The sequence below is a fragment of the Hibiscus syriacus genome, unplaced genomic scaffold (assembly GCF_006381635.1).
Source record: "Hibiscus syriacus cultivar Baekdansim isolate YM2019G1 unplaced genomic scaffold, ASM638163v2 tig00112530_pilon, whole genome shotgun sequence".
Taxonomy (NCBI): domain Eukaryota; kingdom Viridiplantae; phylum Streptophyta; class Magnoliopsida; order Malvales; family Malvaceae; genus Hibiscus; species Hibiscus syriacus.
Genome location: NW_024063358.1, coordinates 914,727 through 928,877, shown reverse-complemented (window position 1 = coordinate 928,877; position 14,151 = coordinate 914,727). Strand labels below are relative to the sequence as shown.

Below are 14,151 nucleotides of genomic sequence, written 5' to 3'. Positions count from 1 at the left end.
AAGCAGTCCAGGCGATCCTCAATATAGTGGAAAGGAGAGATCTACCTTTCCATGTTTTAGCAGCCCATTCAATCCTTGAATCCCAAGACATGTGAGTATCTCACATGCTAGATAGATTCATAATAGAATTCCAGAGATAAGTAGCATAATTACATTCAACAAACAAGTGATTTCTGGATTCATGATCCTCATTACACAAAATACAAAGACTATTGGAAGCAATTCCCATTCTAATAAGCCTATCACAAGTAGGAAGGCGATCTAGAATGGCCATCCAAGTGATAATGTTGAGCTTGGGTATGTGAAGAGGAAACCAAATCACTTTATACCACTTTTCTTAAATAGGCGCCTGTTAGGATTTTCGGAAGCTCGAATCGACAACCGGAACGGTTTGCAAAGAGGGGTCGGAACGGTTTTGTGTTTAGGGAGTAAGGAGATTGAATGATAGAGAATTGCACAGCGATTTATAGTGGTTCGACTTTCTCAATCAAAGTCTACGTCCACAACCTTAGCTTCTCACCAATGATTTTCCAACAAATTCACTAATTTGTTCTTTCTTTTGAGGATAAAGAGTAACCTTACAAACTCCCTAGTTTTTCCGAGATAAACTAGAACCTTTCCCTAGCTTTTACAGGGGATTAGCTAGAACATTTCCCCTTTACAAAAGGATAAGAAATGTAAACAAGAAAACCTCTCTAAGGTAGGTGTTTACAAGATTGAGCTCACAAGAATAAAATATTTACAAGAGAAAGATGAAATAAGATTGAAAAACTCTTCTCTTGTGTTTGATTGCTTGGATAGTTGTTCTCTTACTTCTTCAAGTGTCCTTAGCTTGTATTTATAGCTTGGAATGTGTTTGAAGTCATATCTAGCCATTGGGGATGTTTTGGAGCCGTTTGGGAATGATTTTTCTGCAAAAATAGGCTGCCCAGAATGGGGGGAATCGGTACCCCTTCATAGGGAATCGATGCCCCTTCATAATATTCAAATATTATGACCGTTGGGCTGATGAACAGTGAGGGAATCGGTACCCTCAAGGGGGAATCGGTTCCCTCCGAGTAATCTGTTATTTCTCGGAGCCAAACCATGTAGGGGGATCTGTACCCGGCGAATCGATACCCCTGGGGGAATCTGTTCTAGGGGAATCGATACCCCCTGGGGGGAATCTGTACCCCCTGGACAATCTGATTTTCTTGAAACCCTTTAAAAAGAAAATATTTTTGGCTCGATTAAGGCTCGAAATACTTTGTAAAATTGTTTTAAAATACTTTAAGTATAAAACACAATTTTACACTTTAGTAAGGATTAAAATGAACTTTGAAAGACTTGGAGTAATATTTTGATATTCGAATAATTACATCGAATATACTTAGAAAATCTTTTGTAAAATCTTAAAATTCATTTAACTTAATTTGTTATATCGAAACATCAAAATGTTTTCAACAATCTCCCCCTTTTTGATATAACAAAACATTTGAGTAATTTTAAGATTTTGAAATCAAGTTTGAAATTACTCCCCCTTACTTTAACACTTCTCCACTTTAACACCTTCACACTTCTCCCCCTTTTTGTTAAATCAAAAAGACTCTAATCTTTGAAGTTCAAAATAACTTTGGAGAGTAAGTAGTAAATTTGACATTTTAAAAATCATTTGAAAAAAAAATCAAATCTCCCCCTCAATAAATGCATTCCAAATAAAAATTTTCTTTTAGGATCTTGACACTTAAACAAAATTGAATTTCAACAAAGAATAACAAACATGTTAGTAGCATATGAAATTCAATATATCCAATACTAAAATACTTTATGCAATACCAATTGTTGAATTTAAGATCATATGCATAAAGTTTTCTAAAAATGTTATGCATTTGAAAATTTTTGATATCAATTATTAGAGGGATATCATTTTTATTTAAACCACATGCATAAACATTTAAATTTAGGTCAATTTGTTTTTTAAGATTTATAAAATCAAAGTATTTGAAAAGTTGATATCAATTGTTAGAGAGATATCATTTGCATTAAAACAAATTTTGACCAAAATTTTATTATGATGATCTAAAAATTCTGAAAAATCATTACAATTTTAAAATGTTCATCATAATCATCTTTTCAACATACATGAGATTAAAACAATGATGCATAATCATTTAAAACCAAAACTCATGCATGCTTAAAATCAAATGAGCAACCAAATAATCCAAAATTAAAAGTATTAAGCTTAGAGGTTACCCATTCCTTTTTCATGTGTGGCTAGAGCATCTTGAATATCATCATTTTCATCACAATTGCTTCCACACAACTACAAGAGACATTTAAGTAGATTTTGGTATCCAAATTGCTTTGGATCCTTGAACGTTAGTTACAATGCCCCTTGTTCCTTTTGGAACCCATACTTGCCTAATTTTAAAATGTTTTCCTTTCTTCAAAGGACAAGTATGTTCCATATGACCATGATAATGGCAATGTGAGCATTTTTCCATTTTTAAACATAATAGATTGTTTTTAGAAATTAATTCTTTTTCTTTTGTTAAGCTTTCAAGCTTAACTTCTAACTCAAAATTTTTCTTTTTTAAATCATTTATTTTGATTTTTGAAAGTTCTAAATCATTTTTCAAAATTTCATTTTGATTTTCAAAATCAACTCTAGCTTTCAAAATCGATTTATTTTCAATTTTGAGTTTTGAAATTAATTTCGTATATTTGGAATTCATGGTCTTAAATCCCAAATACAACCTATTATAAGCATCTTGTAACTCAACAAAAGTAAATGAATTAAATTCATTTGAGTTAGAAGATACCTCGAATTCTTCTTGAGTGATCATGAAGCATAGGTTGACTACTTCATCTTCATCATTGGAATCATCTTCATCACTCCAAGATGCAACAAATGCCTTCTTCCCCTTTTTCTTTAGAAGAGGACATTCATACATGACATGCCCCTTTCTTTGACAATCGAAACATATCGGGGGACTCTTCTTCTTGGTTGATTCATGTTTCACTTCCTTGGAAATCATGAATCTCTTGAGTTCGTTCAAGAGCTTGACCATCTCTTCTTTTTGTTTATCATCGTCTTCACCCACCTCATCACTTGAATCTTGATAGCTTTCATTGATGCCTACGTCCTCATTCTTCTTCTTCTTGTTTTTCTTCTCTTCCCTTTCTTCATCTTCCTTCACCATAATCTCATGAGTGAGAAGGGAACCAATTAGCTCGTCGAGAGTGAGAGACTTTAGGTTTCTTGCTTCGATAATGGCCGTTTTCTTTTATTGTCACTCCTTTGGAAGAGAGTAAATCATCTTCCTCACAAGCTTCTCATTTGGGATTACTTCTCCATATCCATTGAGACCGTTGACAATCATAGAGAATCTATCCGTCATAGCTTTGATGTCTTCATCGGGTTTTATCTTGAAGTTCTCGTAGCTATGGTTGAGAAGACTTTTCTTTGATTCCCTCACTTCGTCGGTTCCTTCATGAGTGACTTGGAGCTTATCCCAAATCTCTTTGGCACTGGAACAAGATGAGACTTTTCCATATTCATATGGGCCTAAAGCACAAAATAGAATATGTATAGCCTTAGAATTAAGCTGAAAATTTTTCTGTTCTTCTCTACTCCAATCGTTGTACTTGCCGGGTGGAAAGGAGTAACCGTCCATGATTGAGTACCAAGCTCCTAGATTGTATGATTGAATGAAGTCAATCATCTTATTCTTCCAATGTGCATAATTTTCTCCATTGAAGAAGGGTGGCTTGTTGACCGGTTGTGAATCCATAATAGGATATTCTTCAAGATAATAAGCACCGGAGGAAAAAGTCATTTCTTTGTCGGTTGCGTCAGGAATTGGTAGAGCTTCTTCTAGGATCGTCTCAAGGTGGTTAAACCTTCTTAATGAGTTAGGCTCTGATGCCAATTGTTAGGATTTTCGGAAGCTCGAATCGACAATCGGAACGGTTTACAAAGAGGGGTCGAAACGGTTTTGTGTTTAGGGAGTAAGGAGATTGAAAGATAGAGAATTGCACAGTGATTTATAGTGGTTCGACTTTCTCAATCAAAGTCTATGTCCACTACCTTAGCTCATCACCAAGGATTTTCCAACAAATTCACTAATTTGTTCTTTCTTTTGAGGATAAAGAGTAACCTTACAAACTCCCTAATTTTTCCGGGATAAACTAGAACCTTTCCCTAGCTTTTACACCGGATTAGCTAGAACATTTCCCCTTTACAAAAGGATAAGAAATGTAAACAAGAAAACCTCTCTAAGGTAGGTGTTTACAAGATTGAGCTCACAAGAACAAAATATTTACAAGATAAAGATGAAATAAGATTGAAAAACTCTTCTCTTGTGTTTGATTGCTTGGATAGTTGTTCTCTTACTTCTTCAAGTGTCCTTAGCTTGTATTTATAGCTTGGAATATGTTTGAAGTCATATTTAGCCGTTGGGGATGTTTTGGAGCCATTTGAGAATGATTTTTCTGCAAAAATAAGCTTCCCAGAATGGGGGGAATCGGTACCCCTTCATAAGGAATCGATACCCCTTCATAATATTCAAATATTATGACCGTTGGGCTGATGAACAGTAAGGGAATCGGTACCCTCAAGGGGGAATCGGTTCCCTCCGAGTAATCTGTTATTTCTCGGAGCCAAACCATGCAGGGGGAATCTGTACCCGGGGAATCGATACCCCTGGGGGGAATCTGTTCCCGGGGAATCGATACCCCCTGGGGGGAATCTGTTCCCCCTGGGGGGAATCTGTACCCTCGGACAATCTGATTTTTCTTGAAACCCTTTAAAAAGAAAATATTTTTGGCTCGATTAAGGCTCAAAATACTTTGTAAAATTGTTTTAAAATAGTTTAAGTATAAAACACAATTTTACACTTTAGTAAGGATTCAAATGAACTTTGAAAGACTTGGAGTAATATTTTGATATTCGAATAATTACATCAAATATACTTAGAAAATCTTTTGTAAAATCTTAAAATTCATTTAACTTAATTTGTTATATCGAAACATCAAAATATTTTCAACAGCGCCTAAATTATTTTTTAACTTAACTTGGTGTCTAACGTTACTCATTTAGGTGTCTGAGCCGTCAACGGTGTTAATTCATCCGTTAAGTGACACGTGTCACAACATGGTAATTTAAAAAAAAAATTAAAAAATTATATATATATATATAAGTAAACACAAATTTTGAAAAAAAATCAAAACTTTGAAAACCTTTATTTCAACCCCTAAACCCACGTCGATCGTCGCCTTTTTCCGTCGATGAAGCTCCACCCGACCTCCCCTCCCCCCGACGACCGAAACCCCCATGCAATCGTGAACGATCGACAGTCGATCGATGACGAATCAAAGTTTTATACCTGCGAACCTTATGATGAAAATCGTGATCCTAATCGATTCTGACGGCCAATCGACGGAAACTACGACAACGTATGAGTAGGAGGATGGTAGGGACTATGTTGGTGGCAGTGGTCGTGGCCGGAAAGGGCGGCGACAACGGATTAAGGTTACGATTTTGGGATTTTAGTGTTGTTTTATAATATAAGAAAAGTTAGTTTTTTTATAAATATCATAATATTTGTAATATTTTTAAAAAAATAAATTTCAAAATCATTAGATTGTAACATGTGTCACTTAACGGAAGAAATTAATGTCGTTGACGACTCAGGCACCTAAATGTGTAACATTAGGCACCTGGACGAGTCAAAAAATAGTTTAGACACCTATTTGGGAAAAATAGGTATAGTTTAGACATTTATTTCGATATTAAGCCTTTATAATATCTAAATTGTTATTAGAAATAAATAGCATATCATGTCCCCTCCTATTGCTTCACAAGCTTATGTCTCGAACATATCAAACATTTTACGCTAATTTAGTTTGTGGCTTGACCTAACCACTGGTTTCCATGATGATTTGGGAAGGTCAAATTTAATTATTCAGAAAAGGTGTAGTAAGGAATATGAATACGTCCATTGCATGTGAAGGGGCTACCTGTGGCAATGATTGACTAATACGAATGCATGTCTTATTATATGAGGCAGGCAAAACCGACTATGTTTGGATTGATTGTACAAATTCTTTACTCGTGTTAAATCTATTAATTTAGCGAATCGAACTACTTAAAATTTTTTAATCGAATTTTTTCTTTATCGATTTTTTTCGGGATTTTTTAACTTAACCAAACTAATACACTTTGATCAACCGGAAGCCCTTGAGAACAAGTATGGAGGTTTCTTAAAACACAGCAACTTGTAATAAATGTAATTGGAGCTCATTTGTCTTCTTGCAGTCTTGCAGAAATGATTTCAAGGACTATGCCGAAATTTAATTTAAAACATATGGGGATAGGGTTAAACATTGGGTTACAATCAATGAGCCATTGATTATGGCTAAAATGGGGTATGCATTGGGAATAGGTCCACCAGGCAGATGCTCCGATAGAAACTTTTGTCCAAATGGTAATGCTGCAACCGAGCCCTACATTGTTTCCCATAACCTGCTTCTCGCGGTCCATGCAACTGCTGCTAGTCTCTACAAACAAAACTACCAGGTAAACCCTAACCCCATACCATACAATGTGAAATGAAAACTCGGGCAATCATACTAATGCATTGGTTGTTTTAATTTGGTTTGGTAGGCAACACAAGGGGGACAAATTGGAATAAGTCTTGTTGCACAGTATGTTGAGCCATATCCAAACACATCACTCGATATGGAGGCAGCAATGAGAGCCATGGATTTCGAGTTGGGATGGTCAGTACATGTTTTTTTCTCAATAATTCGACAAGATGGTTATAAATTCGTAAACGGAAAAAATAACCAAAATAATATCAACATAAAATAAGACACGTACAAAAAACTAGATTTTAACAAAATAGAATCGATTTGTAGGTATAGGGAACCGCTGGTGCGAGGAGAATACTCAGAAAGCATGAGAATATTGGAAAATACGCTTGGAAACGCTCTCGCAAAACAGCCCGAAAAAGTATGGGGAAAAGGACGAGAAATTGCTGAAAATCTGCAGAGGAGTTGAGAAAATGAACATCATCCTCATCATCACCTCTTAAATCCTTCTTTCGCCTTTTATTTTTCATGCATCATTGCTGATTCAAAGCCGTTTTTAACCTTTTTAAACACGGTTTAGCATCATCCTTATCCATCGTCATTCACCGCTAGCTTAATTATCTTTATATTCTAACATTTGTTGCAGAGGAGGGAATTAAAAGCGACACAGAAGATATGGAAACGACGCTGGCGTACCTGAGAGTACTGGCCTTCTGTTTGGCGGCTGCAATCTCGGTCTCCGGTGGTGTGGCGGCGGCGGGAGCTCCCCTGTTTCCGGCGATGTTTGTGATCGGCGATTCGTTAGTGGATAACGGGAACAATAACGGCTTGCGTTCTTTGGCGAAATCAAATTATCCTCCCTACGGTATTGATTTCCATGGAGGTCCAACGGGGAGGTTCTGCAACGGGAAAACCATCATAGATTTCCTCGGTACATGCTTTTCTCCAACTCTATCCAATCTCTCTCTTTCATATGTTTCAGCCCTGTGCGTGATTTAGTATATATATATTGTTTGGCAGCTACGAAAATTTATTTCCACCTTACTACCATGTTTTAATTAGTTTATGCATTTTAAAATTTTATTCAGAAAGCCAAGTTTTATATAAGTTCGCAGGTAGATGATATCTAGAAATTTCAACACAGAATTGAATTATTATTACCAGAGTTAATTACAAAAACATTTTTGAACTATATTATCATTTTAAATCGATATTTAAATTTAAAAAATATTATATTATTTCTTAATTACAACTTTCATTTTAAATTAATTATTAATTTTTTAAAATGTTCTATATTAATCCTTCAATTATTATTATTATTATTTTATTTTAATTCTTCCATTAAAACTCTTAGAAAGTCACACATTTAATTCTTAAGACTTTAAAAAATAAATTAACATTTCGAAGGATGTGGTTAAATTTTCAAAATCTTAAAAAATAAAATGACAATAGCAATTTGAAGGTTGTTATAAAATATTTTTAAGTTTAAATACTAATTTAGAGTAAACCATATAATTTGAGGATTATCGTAGAATATTTTAGAGTTTATGATAATGATATAAATGGTAAAAATGACTGATATCAATTGAAGGTAAGTGTTTTTACCCATTGCTTAAATATAAATTGTTTTATAGTTTATCTAAAATATTTATACATTTAATCCAAATTTTCTTAGTCTCTGATTAAATGATTTTTTTTTTATACTTTTGGGCTTTTGGCCTTTTTCTTATATTAATAATTTAATTTAAATATTTTTAATACAAAGTTTTGACTTGTTTTGTATAATTATTAATATTAGATTTGTTGATTAATTAATCTGAATTACGTATTATAGAAAACAATCGAGACAATTCTCTCATTGTTAGACCCTAACTTTTTTTGGTAAAATATGCATTTAGTACTTAGACTATCAGTTTTATTCCATTTTAGTATCTAAACTTTCAATTTTTTTAAAATCATATCTAATGCTTAGTTTTCATATCATTTTAGTACCTCATCGTTAAAAACTTAGCGCGTTTAGTACCTAAACTATCAATTTTGGTCCGTTTTAGTACCTAAACTCTTAATTTTTTTCAAAACTTAACGTAAAATTTTGAATGGGTACTAAAATGAAAAGGTTTTTAACGGAAGCGTACTAAAATGAAACAAAAACTATACTTTAGGTATGGTTTAAAAAAATTAAAAGTTTAGATACTAAAACAGATAAAAGCTAATAGTTTAGATACTGATTGCGTAATTTACTCTCTTTTTTTGGGCTTCAGATCCATAATATGACTTTTCTCATTTTGCAGGAGATTTGTTAGGTCTTCCACTACTTCCCGCCTTCACAGAAACGTTCGGCGGCGAAGTAGACATTGAAACCGGAGTGAACTATGCTTCAGCCGCGGCTGGGATCCTCGAGGAAAGTGGCCTAAATCTGGTAAAAACTGATATCAAATCAGTTTAGGGTTGAGTTTTTCTCTCCCTTAACGAATGAATTGATGGAGCAGGGGGACAGGTTCAGCTTGACTCAGCAGGTTGAGAATTTCAAAAGCACATTGGACCAGCTTCAAAACCAAATGGACCAGGAGATGTTGAATCAACACTTGAGGAAATCTTTACTTGTCACGAACATTGGCAGCAACGACTACATCAACAATTATCTCATGCCCTCTATTTACTCATCAAGCTCCACTTACACACCTGAAGCTTTTGCTAATCTTCTAATAAACAAATATGCAGGTCAAATAACGGTAATACATGCTATCTATTTTTATTTTTTTGGGCAAATTTTAAATCTAATTCTATTTAGAGAAGAGGGAAAGAAGATTTTACGGGAGAAAAAAGAGAATGTCCCTAATAGATCTAGAACCTATGACCTAAGAGAATACGACGGAACAAAGATGAGCAATTTGACCAATCAGTCTGAAATTCATACTCCACAACTTTGATCTTTTTAATATGATTTATTTAGAATTTAAGGTCTATTGTATTTAGAGTATGGTTTTAGGATTAAAGTTGGCAAGGTTATAAAATATAAATTTTACTAAGTTGTGTATCGAATAGAACCTTAGTTTACCATTTATATAGGTTGAACTGTACCATTAGTTATTGAACTTTAGGTATTGTCTCTTCTTTAATCATTGAACTATAAAGTGTTTTATTTTTAGTTATTGGATTATTAAATTACTAATGATGTGATGACACAAATTTTCAGTTTCCTTTTTCGCAGGTTGTTCCTTTCCTCTTGTTATAGTTTAATGATTAAAATGAGATGACATCTAGAACTTAGGGATTAATAATGTAGTTTATCCATTTATTTATTAATATTTAAAAAGTAACTTGCTATGCTAGAATGTAGTTGGTGCTGAATCTGTGGAATTGGTTCACTTGTTGTAGGAACTATACAAAACAGGGCTGAGAAAATTTTTGTTGGCCGGAATCGGACCACTCGGTTGCATTCCGAATCAGCTGGCCAAAGGCTTTGCGCCGCCGGGGAAGTGTATAACGGCCGTGAACGACGTGGTGCAAGTGTTCAACAGGCGGCTCAAGACTCTTGTTGATCAGTTGAACGCTAACTACACCAACAATGCCATTTTTGTTTATGGCAATACCTATGGAGCCTTCACCGACATACTAAGTAATCCGAAGACTTGCGGTAAGAACTTAAACTATGTGGAAAACATCTGTTTATCAATAGGTCATAGAACTATTCTAAAACAACCGTTTTAGTTATTAAATGTTCAAAAGTTACAAAGTAATCATTAAATTTCTTGAACTATTATAAGATGATTACTGTGACATTATAATAAGTGTAAGAATTCCTAAAATTTAATGATCATTTCATAATAGTTTGCTTCATACACAAATGTCGAGCTTCAAACATTGACCTTGCTTAAGGAATATAGTTCTCATCTCATTAGACCAAATCGGTTGATTCATCTTAAAGTTTGATCTAATCCCATCCCTAATTGCAGGGTTTCAAGTGATGGACAGAGGGTGTTGTGGCATTGGGAAAAACAAGGGGGAAATAACATGTCTTCCATTTTCCATCCCGTGCTCCAACAGGGATGAATATGTCTTCTGGGATGCTTATCACCCGACTCAAGCTTTCAATCAGATTATTGCTCAAAAGGCCTATTCAGGCCCCCAATCTGCATGCTATCCCATCAATGTCAAACAGATGGCTCAACGTTAAGGGGGTTATTAAATAAAAAACTAATTTATTATTTTATTGATAAATAAACCTCAAACATCACTAATTAAAAATATCTTTTAAATTACACGCATATAATTATCTCGCATTCTACGAAACGTGCTTTTAAAGACCTCATATTTTTGTAAAACTTGAGATTCATAAACTTTTCCTATAATTTTCATTTAATTTTTAGATAAAGACACAATAAATGCATGAAACTCGATTTTCGTAAAACATACGATCTAACCTTATTTTTTCACATAACACGAGTTATACATGAATAGTTTAAAAATTATTTTTCAATTAATACTGTTTAGGAATTGTTTTTGTAATAAAATAATAAATGGAGGTTTTTCATTTAATAACGTCACGTTAATGATGGTGAAACCCTTAAATTTTGCACAATATGCTTCACGTGAAGATTGATTTTAAGCTGGATGTAGACGAGTAGAGCAGTTTTGATTAATGCTTGCTCTATCCCACTTCATATCAAATTAAAATAATTATTTATTTGTAACATCTTCTCTTTGTTTTGGAGACTTGGTCGGACTAAAAATATCTCATTCGATTATCGAAGAAGTTAGGTTTCAAAAACAGATTGTTCAAGGCTTTAACTTATGTAAACACGCAAAAATCAAGTGTTCTTCGTGATAAATGAATTGTTTTTATTCTTGAAGACTACGGTTTGAACACTATATATATCATAGTTGTGAGCGATCAATATCGAAATGTTGAGAGTTTATCTTTGAAAATATATTACTTTGTACGCACCCTAGATTAATAAAAAAAAAACTTATGTAAACACAAGTTCAAAACAAGTAACTGCATTCATACGTAATGTCAAAATTAAACCCCCAAAATTTATCAAAATAAGTAATTTGGTTTTTATTCTTTTTTAGAAATATTTTGATCCTTGATATTTTATTTTGGGGAAAAAAGTTTGTATATAAACATAAATCGTTAGTTAACAAACGGTTAACGTTTTTAAATAAGAGTTTTTTATTCTAAAATAAAATATTATGGTCAAAATATTTAAGAAAAAAATAATTGTCAAAATGACTATTCTATCAAACATCAATCATTTTTAACTTAAAATAAAATATTAAAGACTAAAATGTTCCAAAACAATACAAATAATGATCATTTTGATAAACATTGAAAACTAACGTTGACATTATTAGGGCTCGGTAACGAAACCGAAAAATTGAAAATTCGATCCAAATTGAACTATAAGGTTCGATTTGATTCAGATTTTAAAAATAAATATACAATAAGTTTAATTTCGGTTTTTTCATATGAAACATGTTTGAAATGAATTAAACTGAATTAAAAAATAACCAAAAATAAATTCATTTTAAATTTATTATAAGATAAATTTAAATAAACAAAATATAAAAAAAATATAAATATAAATTTATATATATGCATCTGATTTGCTTTAAATTTGTTTTGTAAGGTTGAGTTTTAAAAATAGTGAAAAGTCAACAAATGCAAAACCAAACCGAACCGAAAATCACGATTTTTATGTCATTCGATTTTGATTTCAATTTTAAATTTTAAAAACTCACAATAAAATTAATTTTAGGGTAAAGTATATAAATGGTCACTGAACTTTTTAGATACTTGCATTTAGGTCCTAACTTTTAAAACTATCAATACATTCACCAAATATTTAGTTTATTTGCAATATGGTCCCCTACGTAACCGTCGTTTCACTGCCGTTAGGGTAAATTATATAAATGATCACTAAACTTTTCAGGAGCTTGCATTTAGGTCCCCCAACTTTTTAAAACTTGCAACACATGTATCAATTACATTCTAAACCCCAAAATCCAAAATGCTTCAATTATATTCTAAACCTCAAATTCTAAAATACTTCAATTACATACCCAACCCCAAATTCATAATTCATTTTGGAAATTTGTAATAACAAACTAAACTTGAAACAATAACCCTAAACCCTCAAAACATAACTATTTTGAAAAAAATTAACCAATTATAAGTGAACTATAAGTGAATTTGTTTCGATTTGAGTTTATAAAATTTAAATAAAGTCGAATTGAATTGAATTTTTGAGTTTATGTTTCAATTTAATTATAAATATTTATCATATTATAATATTATTTTATTCTAATTTAGTTCAATTTATAAAATAGTTGACTCAAATTTTTTTTGATTTGAGTTTATAAAATTTAAATCAAGTCGAATTGAATTGAATTTTCGAGTTTCTATTTAAATTTAATTATAAATATTTATAATACTACAAAATTATTTGATTATAATTTAAATAGTCTTTAACCATATACAATACATATATTTCTTCATATTTTTTCCATATGTGATATACATATATCATACAGAGTCAATGGACTTGACTCAAACTTAAAAATTAATCCACTAATTACTAAAAATTTTGAGATATTCGAGTTGTATTTTACTACTCGATTTTAACTTGAATTTTTTTTAAGTTGAGTTTATGAAATTACAACTCAAAGGCAATTTGTATCAATTTTTTTAATCAATTCAAGTCAAAAAAGTATTTTTTTTTTCCAATCAAGTTGAGTATTGTTCACTTATAGTTGGTTAAATCTAACTTTTAAATCCTAAACCCAACATAATCACTTATTGTTATGGACCCAAAATAAACTAAATATTGTTGATTATGTTGGGTTAATTGGTGGGGAAAATTAGTAGTTAGAGTTATGTTTTGAGGGTTTAGGGTTGTTGTTTCAAGTTCAATTTATTATGGTAGGTTTTGAGAATGGATTATGAATTTGGGGTTGGGTATGTAATTGAAGTTTTTTGAAATTTGAGGTTTAGAATGTAATTGAAACATTTTTTAATTTGGGATTTAGAATATAATTGATGACTATGTTGCAAGTTTTAAAAGTTGAGGACCTAAATACAAGAGTCTAAAAAGTTCAGTGACCATTTATATAATTTACCCTAACGACAGTGAAACGGCCGTTACGTCGGGGACAATATTATAAACGAACTAAATGTTTGGTGACTGTAAATTGGGGGACATAAATGCTATTATTTGAAAAGTTCAGTGATCATTTATATACTTTACCCTTAATTTTATAATGTACATACCAAAGGTTACTTTTGAGGGCGAAGTGCAAGCACACTGATGATGGGCTTAATTGCATAAACAAGAAGATAGAGCCCGCTCGACAAGTGAAACATCAAATAAAGCACGGCCTTTCCCTCATCGGCGATGGTGTTAAATCAGTTCTTTATCCAAAAGTTGCAAATATAAAACATCTTGATCTTCAACCTCTTCATCACCGTCAACAAGCTCTTACTCTGTTTCTTTATGCAAATAAGCTCTGTTCCGTTGCCTGTTTTGGTCCTCTTCACCACGGCCTGCACCTCCTTCCGGCTGCGCAACGAACCAG

The 14,151-nt window shown here is 32.5% G+C and overlaps 1 protein-coding gene across 1 annotated transcript; it reads left to right on the top strand.

Annotated features, from left to right (window-relative positions):
• Nucleotides 1–6,403: 6,403 nt before the first annotated feature.
• Nucleotides 6,404–10,768, top strand: LOC120181754 (GDSL esterase/lipase At5g08460-like). Its single transcript, XM_039186825.1, has 8 exons — nt 6,404–6,559; nt 6,647–6,762; nt 6,901–7,037; nt 7,220–7,504; nt 8,865–8,992; nt 9,063–9,305; nt 9,952–10,210; nt 10,530–10,768. Exons 1-8 carry the CDS (start codon nt 6,404–6,406, stop codon nt 10,748–10,750), a joined length of 1,545 nt encoding a protein of 514 aa, XP_039042756.1. The 3' UTR covers nt 10,751–10,768.
• The last annotated feature ends 3,383 nt before the right edge of the window (nt 10,769–14,151 follow it).